We start from the raw sequence: 18,573 nt of genomic DNA, 5'->3' as shown, positions 1-18,573 counted from the left end.
GGCATCCAAGTCCAAAGAGGAAAAATATGGAGGGTACTGCTGCGTGCCAGAGCTAGAACCACCGCCCGCCCCAGCAGGCTCACTTGCTCCAGCATCATCGCCACTGTCATCAGCAACATATCCGGCTCGACATCATCGTCCTCTGGATCATCGAAGAATCCATCTCCAATCCCAGCCGGTACAACACACTGTAAAGAGGTCCGCGGATATTCTCCTGTTCCGACCTCGTCGCCTACACTCCCGTTGAGATCAACAGCGAACGAAGGCGAGGCGACAGGTTGGAGGGGTGGCTCGTACGCAGGGACGGAGGAAGATGCAACGGCTGGTCTTGAGCTAGAACCGGCTATCGTGGCTAAAGTGGTGGTATTCCGGTTCGAACCCTCGAGCTGGACACCGCGTCAACCAACTTTGCCAACAGTTCTAGTGTCCTCACCTCTGGAAACTGCTGGCGACAATGAAACATGACCTGCAAGTCATCATCACTCCCGATTGTGAAACAATCGTACTTTACGGTTTCCTGGAGCATCGTGATTGGAATTCGATAAAAAAAACTTCTTAACCCGTTTCACACCTTCTAGACCAAGTTTCAGCAATACAGAGCTAACAAGATCCTCATACCTCGTCGTAGGCCTTACGATAATACAGAGAGGATCCTTATCAGTGAACTTCACACCGGAATGAGTTTTCCTCTTAATGGATCCTCTGTGGTGAACCAACACTACGAAACTCTCCTCACTAGCCATCTTACCTCCCCTCTAATGATAGCAACTCACGTTCAAACCATATATATACAGGTCTGGTCCTCACTAATTCGAACCACCATAGTAGGTGTAAATCGAACCAAACTGGTTCGAATTACTAAATGTGTGTAATTCGAACCTAATTGGTTCGAATTATATGGTTGGAGTTCGAACCTAATTGGTTCGAATTATTTGGCAAACGTTTACAAGGTGTAATTCGAACCTAATTAGTTCGAATTACATGGAAATTGAGTTCGAACCAAATTGGTTCGAACTACATAGAAATATCCTTTGGTTGATTGATGAACCAATTTTTGATTTGGCTGATTCACGTAATATTGACTTAGCTTTGGTTTGTTTATGTGTTTTGCCCTAATTTATATATAATATATATAAGAGTATTAATGTAATTTTATACTATTATGATTCTTTTTCTTTTTACTTTTCTTTTCATTTAAACAAAAGAAAATTTTCTTTCTATTTTCTTTCCATCTATTTTCTCTTAATCCAAACAATATACAAATAACTCTACTTTTCATTCTATTTTCTTTTCACTCATTTTCTTTCTTCCCATTTTCTATCCTTCCACTTTCTTTTCTATATCCAAACAAAGCATTAGAGATGCTAAAAAAGAGGTTCAAGAGAAACTTTTTTAAATATATAAATAGAAGAGTATATATATTTCACAAATAAAAAAAATCATTTTATTAGTATTTTTCAGAAGAAAATAATAAAATTTTCTCTCATTAAGAATATTATTAAATCAATCTATAATAAATTCCTTTATTTGTATCTCTTCATGGTAAGAAAAAATTATATGTAATATTCATGATTCTTCGTATCATATAATTTCTAAAAATACTATTTACACACTAAAATCAATCATTAAAATTAGTCACTAATATATTTATATATGAATATATGTAGTTTAATTTATTTTTAACATGTATTTTATACTAATAATCGACTTTGATAATTAATTTGGTGTGCACGTAGCATGGTCGTATAATTTCTTTTGTAAAATGAATGCTTAGCTTTAATAAAAAATTATTTGACAAGAATATAGTTTAAAATAGATATAATTACAATTAATAAAAAATATATTTTTCATCACTTTTATTTAATATGTATATAATATCTGTCATTTCTTTTTCGTGTTTTGCTGGTTGAAATAAATTAGAATGATAGTTTATTTCAAAAAAAAAGAATGATAGTTAAAATTTAATTTGACTTAGCGAATTATTTGATTTATATAGATTAATTTATTATATCTTTTGGTCATCACTTTTATAACAAGTACAGTAGTGAATTAAATTAATCAAGTGTATTTGTTATTTTTTATATGTTATACAAATTTAAAAGTATTATTTCCTTTAAAATAATTATTATATTTTAAAAATATAATGTTTTATTATAAAAAATCAACTATTATGTATAAATATTATTATTTAGTCTTTTTTTTTATAAATTCAAATATAATAATATAATATTATAATAACTTTATTTATTATTGTTACTAATGATTTAATTTTTATAATACGCGTTCCTTACAATATCCGTACGATCCCTGTGCGATTTTTGTACATCGCACGGACATAGACACTAGTTACATGATAATAATGAAGTATATATGAATCTAAAATTTTATAATATGTATTATTCAAAATTTTTATTATTTTTTTGTTACTAAAGATACGGAGATTTTAATTTGTGACCTCTTAGATAAATATTAGGAGACTAGGCCATTTGAGTTATAATTCATTGGACTCAAAATTTTCATTCAAGACTTTATAGAAAAAAAAAATTAAAACATTGAATCTAAAATTTCATAATATGTATTACTCAAAATTTTCATTCTAGACTTTATAGAAAAAAATTAAAACATTTTAGGAAGTTATATTAAGTTTTACTTTTTCCGTAGTTTCTACTGTATTGACTGCCATGTTATTATGTATGGGGTTTCAAGTTACGTTCACGTTAAGAAATAATTAAATCAAAGTTATAAGGTGAATTCTAGTATGTTTATTATTTAGTATTTAATTTTTATTTAATTTATTTTTATATTTTTAAAATTAAATATTAATTTTTAATATTTTTTATAAGTTAGACAATATTTTTTAGACATTATATTAATCACCTCAAACTAATAATAGTTACCAATAATGTATCATTTTCCACGATTGCACAGTTGTTGTCGTGTTTGCATTGTGTGTCTTCATTCAACCTGGGATATTGAAAAAGTTAAAAGCTATATTGAATGAGCAATGCTAGGGACCAGCAATATTTGTGATTGGTAGCCATCAACTAGCCATCAATGATGATTTGATGGTATGAGATTGGTGTGATATTTCATCCAATGGCTCACATTTATCTACTGGTTACATGCTGGCTAAAATGCAATAAAATTATTGGCCCCCTAAACTTTTCCATATTGAATTGCATCTCAGATTAAGAGGAAGCGTCATACTCTCATCAATTCGTATATTTTGGAGAACAAGTTTTTCTCTTGATACATTGTCTTCATTCTATATAAAGGTATTTTATAATTTATTTCTTTTAATTATTTAAATCTTTAAATCAAATCAATTATAACTATTTAATAAAGTCAATTAATTAATATAATTAGATATTTAAATCTAACACAATTAATTGTACAAATTAATTAGTTTGACTAGCTTATCAATTATATCAATTATTTTAATTAATCAGAGTAAATAATTATATTAACGGCTAGTTATGTGTTTAGGCCTCTAACATTATTGTCGTCTCCTCGTCTTTCACATCCTTCGTCATTTCTTAAAGTTATCCGAGTAAGAATAAGAAAGAAATGTGGAAATTATCTTGTGAACATTAGTTTTTGTATATTGTACAAGATGTCGTTGGTACGGTTGGGTTGTGAAATAGATCGGGGACTCGTTGGCCAAAGGGGTGATGGGATCGAACTTCTAGAGCGATAGAGGATGACACTTGCAAAGACACTCCGATACTCAAGTCAGAATGAGTCTAAGAGATGAGAGTGGGAATTGGAAGTGAGTAACGTACATGAGGGAGCTGGCTCCCTTTATATAGTTTGTCATGCATATCTTATCTTATTTAGTTGGCTACTACTGTGTGACTTCTGATGTGTGGGGGACGTCGTCTCGGGTAACGGAGGCAAACCTCTAAAGACTCCGTAATGAAGGGGCGATTTACGGGGGTGGTGAGACGGACCGTTAATACAAGCTCGTGATCCCAGGGCGGACGAAAGGGTCTGTTATATAAACCCTGAATCACCCCAAGTTGCCGATTGGATGGGGGTTTATGAATCCATTTTCACGCGAGTGGGGATGTGGTTCCCGTTTCCAGAGTATGTGTAGGCGCTACTTAATCGTTGTTTGGTAATGTCGTCTTAGCTGCATCCCAACAGTTAGGTGGCCATACCTTTAAATTGGTTTGTGATTATTTGAAGCTTCCAGCTCAGGTAGAAGTTTTTCTCTTTTTCTTTCTGTGCACTCTCCCTACCGAGGAGGTAAAGCACAAAATGGGTTATGTATTGTTTCGGACCCAGCCAATCAGCGAATTGTTGGGCTGTTTGAGGATTCTTTTTATGGTTTTAAAATGGAGTATTTCAAGGTGTGCCATGCTCGGGGGCACCATCCCTTCTGGCTGACTCTAGAGGGGGAGCATAGGTTTATGACGTACTGGAGTTTTGGGGTCAGTGCATCATATTTGACGTGAGTTACTTACAAGGGCCTGTCTTCTGAAAAAAGACATTACTGACGTTTCATGGTCAGTTTTCGGAGATCGGCCATTGAATCCTTGGGACATCATGGGTGATCTGGGGACGTGCCAGAGTTATATTGGTGTGTAATTTGATGTTTTCTCTATTTTCTGTTTTACTTTTGTTTTGCGAGTTTGAGACTTTGACATTATCCTCTTCTTCTTTTTTTCAGTCTAGATGGCTGGCGATTTGACCATCCTAGCAAGGTTGAACGCTGCTATGTCCCAGGATGCTGGGAGCGAAGGTGGTGGGGGCTTCACCATCAACACCTCAGTTCTAGCCTTGCTCAGATTCCCGAACCGTTTCTCAGGACGTGGTTTTGACTGGGGCAGCCGACGTTGGGGTTGAAGAGGAGGTTGTGGTGGTCCCGGCCCCCGACGCTAGTAAGAAGCGGAGGATGGTGGTGGAGGGGAGCAGCGGGGAGAACGTGGAAGAGGAAGGGCCAGTCCGTCCGTGATGGACTAGAGTTTTGACGCTTCGACCTTCATCGACCAGCACCTTCTCCCGGGAATGGAGGAGTTCTTTGATGACTGTGATGTTGCTGGTCAGGTGAAGTCCGTGTATCGGGCTCTTCTTCGTTCCACTGTTATCGTCTGTAAGGCAGAGCCAGTGCTGACTCAGGTTGGGCTTTTGGACAGTAAACTCCGCTAGTCTCAAGTGGAAGCCAGGAAGCTAAAAGAGAAGTTGGAGGTAGCAGAGACAGCTCGTTTGAAGGCCGTGAATAATGCTAAAGATGCCGGCACCGAGATTCTCCGTCTTTCTGAGTTAGAGACTTTGCCTCTCTTCCAGCTTTCTGGCGAACGCAAGCGATCATCCGATGTCGAGTCTTCGGTTGCTTCTCTGCTAGCCAGGGCGGGCACTTTGAGGGCCGAGGCAGCTAAGCTGAAGAAAGAGAAAGAGGAGTTGCTGAATGACGCCAAGGCTGCTATCTCGTCTACTGAGGAAACCATGAAAGCCCATGTCTGTGTGTTGGCACTCAAGGTGAATGTATCAGTTATGGAGGCCTTCCGGACTGCTAAGGATAGAGAGATCATGGACGTGGAGTGAATTTTTTATATTTTTATGTGGACATTTTCTTAAGTTTGTAAGCCGTGTTTGGCATAACATTTTTTCTTTTGGTTTGCAAGCCGTCTGTTTGGTAATATTTTGTGAACAATTTTCTTTTTGAAACTGGCAGACCATTTTCTCGGCTTTTTGAACGATTTTGTGGTCTCTTGGTGGGACATTTTGTGTAAGAATAGTTGGCCTCTTGGTGGGCCGCGTTAAATACTTGTTTAACTTTATGGATATTCGTTTGCATTTGCCTCGAGGGTGATTGGCCCCAGTGTAGCCGTTTATATTCTATTGTACCATGTGTTTGGTGAGGGTGCAAGGAGGGTAACAAGATAACAAATGTTAAAGTGATTTTTTATTGAAGGTTGGGTCTCGTTAAAACCTCCGTTTTTGGTAGGAAAGAGTACATGAAAAACAAGAATGTGAAATAAAAGAAAGAGGAATACCAAAAAAGAAAACTAAGAGAGTCTAAACTAAGATATTAAAATTTTGACAAAGTTACCAAAGTGGTGAGATTTCCTTACAAGTAGAAGTGTCATAGGTTTCTTGCGTTCCACGACCTCGGTATCTCGTCCCCGTTAAGTCGTTACAGCTTGTAAGCTCCTTTTCCAATTACTGATTTGATTTGATAGGGCTCTTCCCAGTTAGGTGTGAGTTTCCCTTCTCCCAAGGTGGGGGGCCATGTCGTTGGGTCGCAACTAGGTCTCCCTTTGAGGTCCCATTTTACTATGCCTTTATTGTACCTTTGGCTCATTCGTTGTTTTAAGGCTAATTCTCGTAGGTGGGCTATGCTTCTAACCTCCTCCGTGAGGTCCCGTTCTGCACCCTCCAACGGTTTTTCATGGGTTGGGATCTCTAACCTCTACCAGTATGATGGCCTCTAGGCCGTATGTTAACTGAAAAGAGGTCTCTTTGGTTGAGGTTTGAGGGGATGTTTGGTATGACTAGAGGACAGATCTAAGCTTGTCGGCCCAAAGGTCTTTGGCCTCGTCTAGTCATTTCTTGAGGTCCTTCACAATGATCTTGTTGGCTGATTCTATTTGGCTATTGGTTTAATTTGCGGGTGTTCCACCGACCTGAACCGCTGGGAGATACCGAACCCTTCTAGAAACTCCTTAAATTGTTTGTCCGCAAATTAGATTATATTGTCTAAGATTATGATTTTGGGAATTCCGAAGCGGTTATGACTTGCCTCCAGAAAAAATTTTGGCATTGAGTGGCCGTAACGGTGGCCAGCACCTGGGCTTCAATCAATTTTGTGTAATAGTTGATGGCGACTATAAGGTATCGGAATTCGGCTTTGGCGATCTTAATTGTGAATTGCGCCATGAACTTTATGGAGATATCGTCAAAACAAGCTATCGAACCATTCGAGAGAGGGTTGAACCACTTGATGACTGGGCTGACTATCGTTATCGGGAAAGTCCTGCATCGACGGCTCCTTTCAGGTTTATCCTGGCCTCAAAGGCCGGAACGAAGAAATCCGACAGTGATTAATTATTGGTAAAATTTATACCGTCAAATTTATTTTGCCACTAAATTTGATAGTAAATCTGACAATATTCAACATTTTTCATACAATAAAAATTACATATAATATTCATGATTTGCATCACATAATTTCTTTTGTAAAATGAATGCTTAGCTTTAATTAAATGTTAATTGACAAGAATATAGTTGTTTAAAATAAATATATTTACAATTAATAAAAAAGTATTTTTCGTCACTTATTTAATATGTATACAATAACTGTTATTCTTTTTTCATGTTCTGGTTGAAACAAATCAGAATGTTAGTTAAAATTTAATTCGACATAGTGACTTATTTAATTTATGTAGTTTAATTTATTATATCTTTTGGTCATCACTTTTATAACAAATGCAATGAATTAAATTAATCAAGTGTATTTGTTATTTTTTATATGTTATACAAATTTAACAATATCATTTAAAATAATTATTATATTTTAAAATATAACTTTTTACTATAAAAATTAAACTGTTATTTATAAATATTTTTAATTAATTTTTTCTATAAATTCAAATATAATAATATAATGTCATAATAATTTTATTATTATTACTAATGATTTAATTTTTATAATATGCATTCTATACAATGAATTATTCTCCACATCCAAACAATTTTAGCATCTAAGTTTATCCAAGTGATTTAAAGCACGCGCTTCTTCTCCGCTTCTTCTTCTTCTCCTTCTCCTTGTTTCAAATCCACGTACGCGTGGAGCTTCTTCTTCTTCTTCGCTTTTTTCTTCGCGTTCCTCCTCCTCCTCCTCATTCTCCTCATTCTTTTTCGTATTTCTTTTTTTTACGTATTTTTTTCTTATCGTTATTCTTTTGCTGTTGTTGTTGCTGTATTTTTTTTTTCTTTTCCTCCTTTTCTCCTTGGTGAAGAAGCAGTAGGAAGTGAGGAGGAAGAGTTTTAAATTATACAGAATAGAAATAAACCGAAATTATATTTAGAAATGAACTGAAATGATACGTAGAATGAACTGAAATCATTAAGTAATTTCAGCTCATTCTAAATATAATTTTAGTTAATTTCTGAATATAATTTCGGTTCATTTTTTAGTTAATTATTTTGTTATGATTCTTCTTATTTCACTATATTGAGAGGAATAAAACCAAGAAAAAGAGAAGAAAAATCAAACAAACAAAAAAGAAATAAGAAAAAAAATTCCTCAAAACTTCTTATCTTGTTCATCTAATCAAATAAAGAAAAAGAAGCACATAATGCTGCAAAATCAATTGATGGATTTGGATGTGTGTTTCGTTCATGATTCAATTTTGTTTGTGTGTTTGTTTTCGAATTAAGTTTGTGTGTCGCAATCATTAAATAATTTCGATTTATTCTGGATTTAAATAAGGTGCATTTAGTCTGTGCTTGTTTTGAAACGAGTTTACGTTCTGAATTTAATTTTCAATTCATTCTAAATATAATTTCAGTTCATTTCTGAATATAATTTTGGTTCATTTCTGTTCTGCACAATTTAAAACTCTTCCTCCTCACCTTTTACTGCTTCTTCACCAATGAGAGAAGAAAGAAAAGAAAAAAATACAACAACAACAACAACAAAAAGGACTATAAGGAGAAACACATTAAGAAAAAAGAACGCAAAAAAAAGAAGGAGGAAAATGAATGCGAAAAAGAAGAAGCTCCGATCCGTGCGTAAACAAACGTGAGAAGAAGAAGAAGAAAAAACGAATATTAAAAGAAAAAGAAAAAAAAAAGCAGCAATACGTGTAATCACGTTCTTTTAAAAATAGTAATTTTGTTGTGTTGAACTTACTTAAATGAACTTAAATAAAAAAATAAAGATTAGTTACATGCTAATAATGAAGTTTAAATCTAAAATTTTAAAATATGTATTATTCAAAATTTTTATGCTAGACTTTATAGAAAAAATTAATACATTTTAGGAAGTTATATTAAGTTTTATCTTTTTGGTGGTTTATACTATATTGACGGCCATGTTGTTATGTATAGGTTTCAAATTACGTTCACTTAAGGAATAACTAAATTAAAATTATAGTTAGGTGAATTCTATTGTGTTTAACTGTTTATTATTTGATATTTAATTTTTATTTAATTTATTTTTTAATATTAAATTTAAATATTTAAAAATTATTTATTTTTATATTTTTAATATTTTTTAATAAATTAGATACTACTTTTTAAACATTATAACAATCATCTTTTTTAAAAATTGAGAATGTGTTACAAATTATATTAAATTGTATTTTAGATTAATTAAGAGAATACATCATACTCTCGTTAATTCGTATATTCCAGAAAAAAAGTTTATCTTCTGGTGCGTTGTCTTCATTCTATATCTTAAAAGTGTTTTATAATTTTTTTAATTATTTAAATCTTTAAATTTAATCAATTATAACGGTTTAATGAAGTCAATTAATTAATATAATTAGATATTTAAAATTAACATAATTAATTATATCAACTAATTAATTTGAATAATTTGATTAATTATATCAATTATTTAATTTAATCAAAATAAATAATTATATCAATGACTATTTGTGTGTTTAGACCTCTCATGTTGTTTCGTCGTCACCTCTCCTATGTATCTTCCTCTGTCTCGACATCTGCCAGAACTTTCACTTTATTTTTTTTAGAATTTTTCGTCTCTTTTTTTTTCTGTATTTTCTTCTGCAATCGTCATTTCTTAAAATTACTCCTTTAAGATTAAGACAGAAGTGTGAGAATTATCTTGTGAATGTCCATCTTTAGAGAACCTCCCATTTATACATATTGATGATGAAATATAGTGCAAGTCTAGGTGTATATATATAAATCGCATGTTTAAGAATAGAAAAAATTCAGGTTTATGTATGTATATATAAACCACATGTTTAAGAATAAAAAAAAAATTCTACCTTTTTTTTCTTAAAAAATGTTAAAATAACACTTTTATTTTTTTTATTTGTAAAATATACACTCTTTTCTTTTATAATTTAACGAGTTAGTATTATAAATTTCATTTCTAATTTGAATTTGAATCATTTTTATATGCACGCATAAAAATTATACACTTCATTAAATAACTTACAATTGTACATGATTTTTTAAGAAATATATTTGGTATCATTTTTTCTAATTGCACAATTATTGTCATGTTAATTTGTGTGTCTTCATTTAACTTGAAATATTGAAAAAGTCTCATTAATTCATATATTTTAGAAAACAAAATTTTTTTCTGATACTAATACGTTGTCTCAATTTCATATCTTAAAAGTGTTTTATAATTTATTTCTTTTGATTATTTGAATCTTTAAATTAAATCAATTAAAACTATTTAATGAAGTCAATTATTTAATATAATTAGATATTTAAATCTAACACAATTAATTGTATCAATTAATTAATTTGACTAACTTGATCAATTGTATCAACTATTTGATTTAATTTGAATAAATAATTATATCAACATCTACTTGTGTGTTTAGCCTCTGCCTCCTCTTTTTTGAGAGCCTCCTCCTCCTCTGCATCCTTCTCTACTAGAGCTTTTGCCTCATCTTTTGTCAGAATTTCTGCCTCGTCTTTCGCCAAAGTCTTATCCTCCTTCACATACTTCATCGCTTGGGCCTCCGCTAGGACTTTTGCCTCATTTTTTGCCAAAACTTCTGCCTCTTTTTTTTTGTGCAATTTCTTAAAGTTATCCCAATAAAAAAAAAAAAAGCGTGGGGATTGTCTCGTAAACATTAATATTTGAAGAACTCTCATCTGAATATATTGATAATAAAATATAGTGCAGGTCTACATATGTATATAAACGATATGTTTAAGGATAGAAAAAATTATATATTTTTTTTGTGAAAAATGCTAAAATAATACTTTTTTATTTGTAAAATATACACTTTTTTGTTTATAATTTAACCACGGCTAGTATTATGAATTTCATTTGTAATTCGAATTGGAATCATTTCTATCTACACGCATAAAAAATTATAAATAGTTTACAATTGTACAAGAATTTTGAAAAAAATATTTGGTATCATTTTTTTGATTGCACAATTATTGTCATATTTGTGTGTTTTCATTTAACTTAAAAAATTGAGAAAGTCTCGTTAATTCATATATTTTGAAAAACAAGTTTTTCTCCTAATACATTGTCTCAATTTCATATTTTAAAAGTGTTTTATAATTTATTTCTTTTGATTATTTGAATCTTTAAATTAAATCAATTAAAAGTATTTAATGAAGTTAATTATTTAATATAATTAAATATTTAAATCTAACCCAATTAATTGTATCAATTAATTAGTTTGACTAACTTGATCAATTGTATCAATTATTTGATTTAATAAGAGTAAATAATTATATCAACATCTAGTTGCGTGTTTAGACTTCCCACATTGTCTTCTCCTCATCCTTCTCTATCAGAGCCTCTGTCTCCTCTTTCTTGAGAGCTTCCTCCTCTGCATCTTTGCTCTCCCGCCAGAGCTTTCGTCTCATTTTTTGCCAGAACTTTCGCCTATTTTTCTTGTGCATCCTCCTTCGCAGTCGTAATTTATTAAAGTTATTCGAGTAAGAATAAAAAAGAAGTGTGGGGATTGTCTCGTGAACATTAGTATTTAAAAAATTCCCACTTAAACATATTGATAATGAAATATAGTGCAGGTCTATATATGTATATAAACTATATGTTTAAGGATAGAAAAAAAATTATATTTTCTTTTTGTGAGAGATGCTAAAATAACACTTTTTTTTATTTATAAAATATACACTTTTTTCATTTATAATTTATCGACAGACTAATAATATTATGAATTTCATTTGTAATTTAAATTGGAATCGTTTCTATCTGTACGCGTAAAAAATTATACACTTCAATAAATAATTTATAATTGTACAAGAATTTTGAAAAAAGTATTTGGTATACTCATTTTGTATCGTATTTTAAATCAATATAATGTAGAACAGAGATATACGAGATAAATACAATAACGCAGCTATATAGCAACATGCATTGATAATATCAAATTTTGGCATCAAATGCTGCTTAATAAGAGCTGCATCCAACCATTTCACCATGAAAATTCAAGGCAGAGAATCATCACGTCAGAATTGCTCATTAACAATATGATCCCAAAGCAATCTTCTGGTCAAAGCTGGAGGGCCTAATCCTGGAATGTCACGAATGTCCTGGTTGTTTGGGTTGATAAGCTGAAATTTTGAAAGCCACAATAAGAAAAATATAATCATTTTGAAAATCAATAAATAAAGGTGAATGTTTTAATGTGTAAAAGATGGTGCTTATTTACTAAAAAGAGTTAAAAGTTATTATTTAATTTAAAAGATATAAGAATAAATAATTTTTAAAAAATCAAAACTTGCTCAAATAATAAGTTAAGCAAAATTTAGACAAAAATTCAAGCACCATAGAATTGGCCATAAATAAAATAGTGCACAATGGGAATTTTCCACTTTAGACCCAGTCGTGTTCAATATCATAAGTTCTTGAAGGTTTTAAGACTTAAAGGCATGCCCTTTATCCAAAAAGGTAAAGTTTTAATAATTTTCTATCAAAATTCCCTCCAGATTTGTAGTTATAGAAAACGGTGATAGAACGGAGTTGAAACAAGAGATACAAGTAATAGAAAATTAATTTGATTTTATATCAGACTGATTTACCATTGAAACTACATACTTACTAAGAATGATTATGAAGATGTATCGTAATAATAATAAAAAAATCTATATAGGTGTTTATTGATTTGGAAAAAGTGTACGATAGAATGTCAAGGAAGGTCTTATGAAAAGTTTTAGAAAAAAAATGAGTAAGGATAACATATCTTCGTACAATTAAAGACATATATGATGGAGTTACAACTAGTGTGAAGACTCAAGATGGTTTGACAGAAGAATTTTCTATTGGTATTGGATTACACCAAGGATCATCCTTAAACCCATACATTTTCACATTAGTATTGGAAGTACTCATATAGCATATCCAAGAGCTTATGCAATGGTTCATGATTTTTGCCGATGATATCGTCCTTATATGAGAGTCAAAGAAAAACCTAAATAAGAAGTTTGATTTATAGAGAGAAGCTCTAGAAGTATATGGCATGTGCATAAGCCGTAGCAAGACAGAATATATAGAATGTAAGTTTTGCCGTCGAAGGAAAAACCCTAATACAGAGGTAAAGATTGGAGAAAACATCCTACGAAAAGTTAAAAGTTTTAAGTATCTTGGGTGCATCATACAGGATAATGGAGAGATTAAAAATGATGTAAATCATAGGATCCAAGCAGGTTGGTCAAAATGGCAGAGTGCGTCTGGTTTTATATATGACAAAAAAGTCTCTTTAAAGCTTAAAGGTAAATTCTATCGTGCTGCTATCAGACTGGCTATGCTCTATGGTACAGAGTGTTGGGCGTCCAAAAGGGAGCACGAACATAAGTTAAGTATGACATAAATAAAGATGTTGAGATAAATGAGTGGTCATACGCGATTGGATATAATAAGAAACGAAGATATAAGAGAGAAAGTTGGAGTAACACTTATTATGGAAAATATGGTAGAATTGCGTCTCAAGTAGTTTGAACATATAAGAAGAAGACCGACAGAGTACCCAGTCAGGAGGATGGATGAGATGGAAGATGGACAGGAGATGAAAGGTAAAGGAAGACTTAAGAAGACTATCTATGAGGTGGTCAAACGAAATCTACATGTAAACGGTCTCTCTGTAGACATTATACATGATAGAACTCAATGATGTCGTTTGATCCATGTAGCCAACTCCAACTAGTGGGACAAGACTTCGTTGTTGTTGTTGTTATTGTAATAGTGTACAAGAATTTCTTATACTAGATTGTAACTAGTCTTGCAAAATTGATTTGATAATAGCAATATAACATTTTCTGCTAAGCAAGTTATTCAGATGAATTCAAAGGAATATATGTCATTTGAATAAATAATGAGATTCTTACCTTTACAATAACGATAGCTATTACTCCAATGACAATAAAAAACAGTAGCATCATAATACATTTGTCGGTAGCAATCTATGGGCAAGAAAAGCAAAACAAACAAAAGGGTTAGTCAATGAATGATTTATACACTATTTTGGGTAGGAGAAAAAAGAAGTTGAATTTTCAGAAATTGACCTGCCTACCAAGTTGCTTGGCCAATTTAGAGGCTCTCTTCATTGAAAAATGAATAGAATCCAACTCATCAACGACTCTGCTCATTTGTTCTGTCTATTAAGGAGAGATTACAGTGTTTAGTAGATAAGTATAATGATTTAATTTGATGTGTTTACTAATTAAAAGGTTAAGCAACATCATAAGTTACACACCTGAGACTTTAGAGTTGCTGCAGTCTCTGTTCCAATATTTAGTGTCTCTTGAACAATCTGTTATTAACAATGAACACACATAAGTAGCTAGCAACAATGAAATTTTGCAAGAATATCTCAAGAAATATATAATAACCTTCTTTCCCCTGTCAATAGCTTGGTCTGTTTCATCCATCATTTGATGTCCCCTATTAATTAGTTGTTCATTTGTCATTGCTGTAAAGGAACAACAGATGCATCATCATACATCTTCCACAATCCAACTTAAACAAAAATCATACAACTTAATTAGAAAGCACATTAAACAGATTAAGCTGATACACTTAGAAATCACATTTAAATCATGAATGACAATAATGTGATGCATGTTTAGTGATCTTATAACTCAAACTGATTATTTGACTGTCTAAAATGAAAATATGATCGTGACTATTAGCATAGAAAAAAGGTAAATTATATTTTTTGTACCTGAAGTTTTCTAAAAGTTTTAAAAAAAAAGTGTAGCATCCACAAAAAGTGGACAAGCTGAAAAAAGAAGAATGTGTTAAATAAATCCATGTGCTTGCTTACATGAAGCCAACAAAACATTTTCTTCTACTTGACCATCACTAGGTCCTTCAAAGAGCTCAATTCGCTTATTCTCAATATTTGTAGCATATCTGCATTGCAACAATGAATAATAAGTTATGAGCCTGCTAAGCAAATCACTAAAATTAACCACTTGCAAAAAATACATGATAATGTTAACTTACTTCTTTTTCAAAGCAACATATGAATTTAACTCTTTGATCTGCAAGTGAAAGAGAATATGCAAATGCTAGTTAGTAAGGTTGACTAGTTAAGGTATTTGGTATTTATTTGGTATTAAAGAGTTAAAAGATTTTACCATTGATTGCTTTTTATCGTTCAGCATTTTGTTGGTTCCTCTGTCAAGTCTATCCTCCAAAACCTTTACTTCTTTGTCAAATTCTTTTATAAGCCTGCAATGCAACCACCATAGCAGCATTAATATAACCACAGACACTATTAATTTTGGAAAATTAATTAAAGTTCCTCTTGACTTCTCAAATTGTATTTGTTGATACTTGATATACACGCATCAAGAGGAGCTTCAAGAACATGTAAGTATTCAAAGAAAGCCATGAAATTACCGCTTACAGTCGCGCATTTTCTCTGTAAGATCTTCCAACTGCCTGCTCTGCCTGCTAAATTCCTTAATCTTCTCCAGCTTTTGGAATCCATTTCTGCACCAACCATGCTATTAATATTAATAATTAATTATTCAACCATGCAACGTGTCCACTAAAATTAAATATCAAAATTAGTCATTAGTATAAAATACATATTAAAATACAAAATATACCTTAAAAATGAGTTAAATAATAAATATATTTGTACATAAATACACTGTTACTAATTTTAATAATTGATTTTAGTATACAAATAATATTTTTATTAATTATTATTCATTAGAAAACTTAATAGAGCATGAAAAATAATAAAATAAAATAATAATTCTTACGATAAAGCACGAAAAACGTCGGTGATCTGTCCATCGATCTGAGCTAGGTCGTTGCTGATCCTTGACAAGTCATCCATGGTATATATCGTATTTATTGAAATCAAATGAAATCAAGTTTGAAATTTAGTGGAATGAAAGAAGAAGCATGGTTTAGGTGAAGGAAACACCAATCAATGTAAAGGGTATTACAGTGTAGAATGATGTCCCCTCCTCCTTGGTCGACGGTTTTTTTGGTTATGTTAACGAGGAGTTGTTGCATGGAAAATCAGAGAGGGAGGAAAACAGAAACGGAAGGCGGGACCCACCAGGGTGAGTGAGACCCATTGGTGGCACGAGTTTTCTTAATGTGATCCCGCTTTTTTGTCGGATTATTTACTATTTTAATGCCTCTTGATTAATGATTATACAAAGAAAACTACTTTTTATGCATGCTTTATGTCATTGTGAATTAATTCATGTCTGTTAGACTGTGTTTATTTTTTAGAATAGAATAAAATAAAATAATAAAAATTAAGATACAAAAGATAGAAATATAAATTTTTATATTTTTATATTATATTTAGTAATAAATTATAATAAATTATGAAAATTTAATTTATTTTTATTTTTTATTTAAAAATTTTAAGACAAAAAATAAAATAATAAAAAATTAAAAAATAAGTTGTACATTTTATTAGTATTTTTATTTTTTTTATCAAAATAGATACAAAATATACTAATTTAATATTTTTGGACATATTATTTTTATTTATATCTCTTCTATTAAATATAATTTTGTGTCTCAATATTTTATCTCTATAAATAAATATATCTTTAATTACTTAATTTTCATGAATTTTATATACTAATTTCTTGGATATGTCCATAGAATGATATTTAACTGTTTTGATATTTGATTAGCATATAAAAAGACTTGAATATTTTATGGCCTTATAAAATTTTAAATATTATAATTTTAATAAAAATTTACGTACAGTTATTTTTATGTGAAACTAATAATTAATAATCGTTAGTGATAATTTAATTTAATTTATCAAATTTTTTAAATTTTTTAAATATTAATTTCACATAAAAATCATTATTTATGTAAATTTTTACTTTTAATTTTAGTTTAATCGTTAAATATTAATGTTTTATCTCATGGTTTAAAACCTTTTACCCAAAACACTGTTAAACAACTCTTTTACTTCTAAACGTGAACATGATTTCGAGTTTGAACTTCTGTTCACCCGAAGCAACAAATTATAGTTTTTAGGTTTAGCTTTTGTTTTCACTTGATAAATTAAAAAATTAATTGACATTCTATTAACTGTACTATTCAATTTCATTTACAATAATAGATATAAAAAACAATCACGAGAATTTTTTATCTTTTTATTTTGTCATGGCCGTGTTTTACAAACAAATATTTTTTAATATTATTATTAGTACTCTTTGCTAAATTTTTATTTTTATCATTTTTTATTTATTTTTCTTGTTAGTATTATGGATATTTTATTTAGAATTTTTTTGTATATTCACTTATGTATATTATTATATTTTTTAATAGAATTTTTAGTATTCATAGTTCATATAAATTTTTTTAATCATTTTTATTAATACGTGTTTTTTTTTTATAGAATTTTATCTTTTTATTTGATTTTGTATATTTTTTACTATGTGTTCTTAAATTAGTATATATTTTATTTATTATTGTTAATTTTTATACTATAAATTTTATTAGAATGATATAATTAAATACAAAAAGAATACTAAACAAGAGTACTAACAAATTATAACTAAAAAAAATACTAAATTTTAACGCATAAATTTAAATTCTTTTTAAAATAAATTATAGTTAAGGAGTGTTAAAATAATATAGCTTTTAATGATATAAATTTATGTCCTTTTTTAATAAATTTTATCTAAATATAATTTTAAATGATGTAATCTAAATAACATTCATTTTATTATAATATATTTTGATGTAAAATTACTAAACATAAATCACGTTAACACTAACTCATTTTTTTTTTTATCAAAATTAAGTTTGTGAAATTAATTTTATACAAATTCTTGTTTACAAATTCTAATCTAAACACACATTAAAACATTTTTATAAAATTACTTCTGTTAAAATTGACATTGAATTAGTTTTTTTTGTCTTATTGGATTAGTGTTTATGTTTAATAAATCTATAGAATGATTTGAAAAAAGAAAATTCTTGATAATAATTAATTATAGCTATTTTTAGAATACGTGTTAAATACGTTTTAATGATGTCAATTTTTTCCCTCATTATTGTCTTGAGTCTATCCTATTGTATTTGTTGTCCTTTTATCATTAGCATATATTATAGTAAACCTTTTTTCTAATGTCAATTAAACCGACACATTTTTATCTGCATAATGTTATTAAAAATATATTTTTGTTAAACTGTCGATGTTTTAGAGTGAATATAAATTTTACTTACAAATAATATTATATCAACATAAAATAATTTGATATTAAAAAAAACTTAATATATAAAGATAATATGATAACATGGAGTATAATACAGAGTTTACAATATTACATATATAAAGTATTTATTTTTCACTTTTGCAAAGTATATTATATGAATGTTTTATACTAAAATATTTTTGTCATTAATAATGGAATAAAAACAATATTTTTAAT

General features: G+C 30.0%; 1 protein-coding gene across 1 annotated transcript; it reads right to left on the bottom strand.

Annotated features, from left to right (window-relative positions):
* Positions 1-12,150: 12,150 nt before the first annotated feature.
* LOC130980326 (novel plant SNARE 11-like) lies at positions 12,151-15,992 on the bottom strand. Its single transcript, XM_057904017.1, has 10 exons — positions 15,916-15,992; positions 15,545-15,637; positions 15,280-15,373; positions 15,146-15,183; positions 14,964-15,052; positions 14,530-14,609; positions 14,394-14,450; positions 14,203-14,295; positions 14,026-14,100; positions 12,151-12,255 (listed from the first exon to the last, which is right to left on the bottom strand). The coding sequence occupies exons 1-10, from the start codon at positions 15,990-15,992 to the stop codon at positions 12,151-12,153; spliced, it is 801 nt and encodes a 266-aa protein (XP_057760000.1).
* Between the last annotated feature and the right edge of the window lie 2,581 nt (positions 15,993-18,573).

Source organism: Arachis stenosperma, chromosome 5 (assembly GCF_014773155.1).
Source record: "Arachis stenosperma cultivar V10309 chromosome 5, arast.V10309.gnm1.PFL2, whole genome shotgun sequence".
NCBI lineage: Eukaryota > Viridiplantae > Streptophyta > Magnoliopsida > Fabales > Fabaceae > Arachis > Arachis stenosperma.
The sequence above is the reverse complement of the archived record's forward strand: the minus strand, read 5'-3'. Positions and strand labels throughout refer to the sequence as shown.

Bases quoted from the DNA above. Each gene is read 5' to 3' on its own strand.
- LOC130980326 (XM_057904017.1), bottom strand. From the start codon at position 15,992: ATGGATGACTTGTCAAGGATCAGCAACGACCTAGCTCAGATCGATGGA. The intron at 15,053-15,145 runs GTAAGTTAACAT...GTTGCAATGCAG, and splicing joins TATGTTGCTTTGAAAAAGAA to ATATGCTACAAATATTGAGA. The intron at 12,256-14,025 runs GTAAGAATCTCA...TCAAAATTTCAG, and splicing joins TAGCTATCGTTATTGTAAAG to CTTATCAACCCAAACAACCA.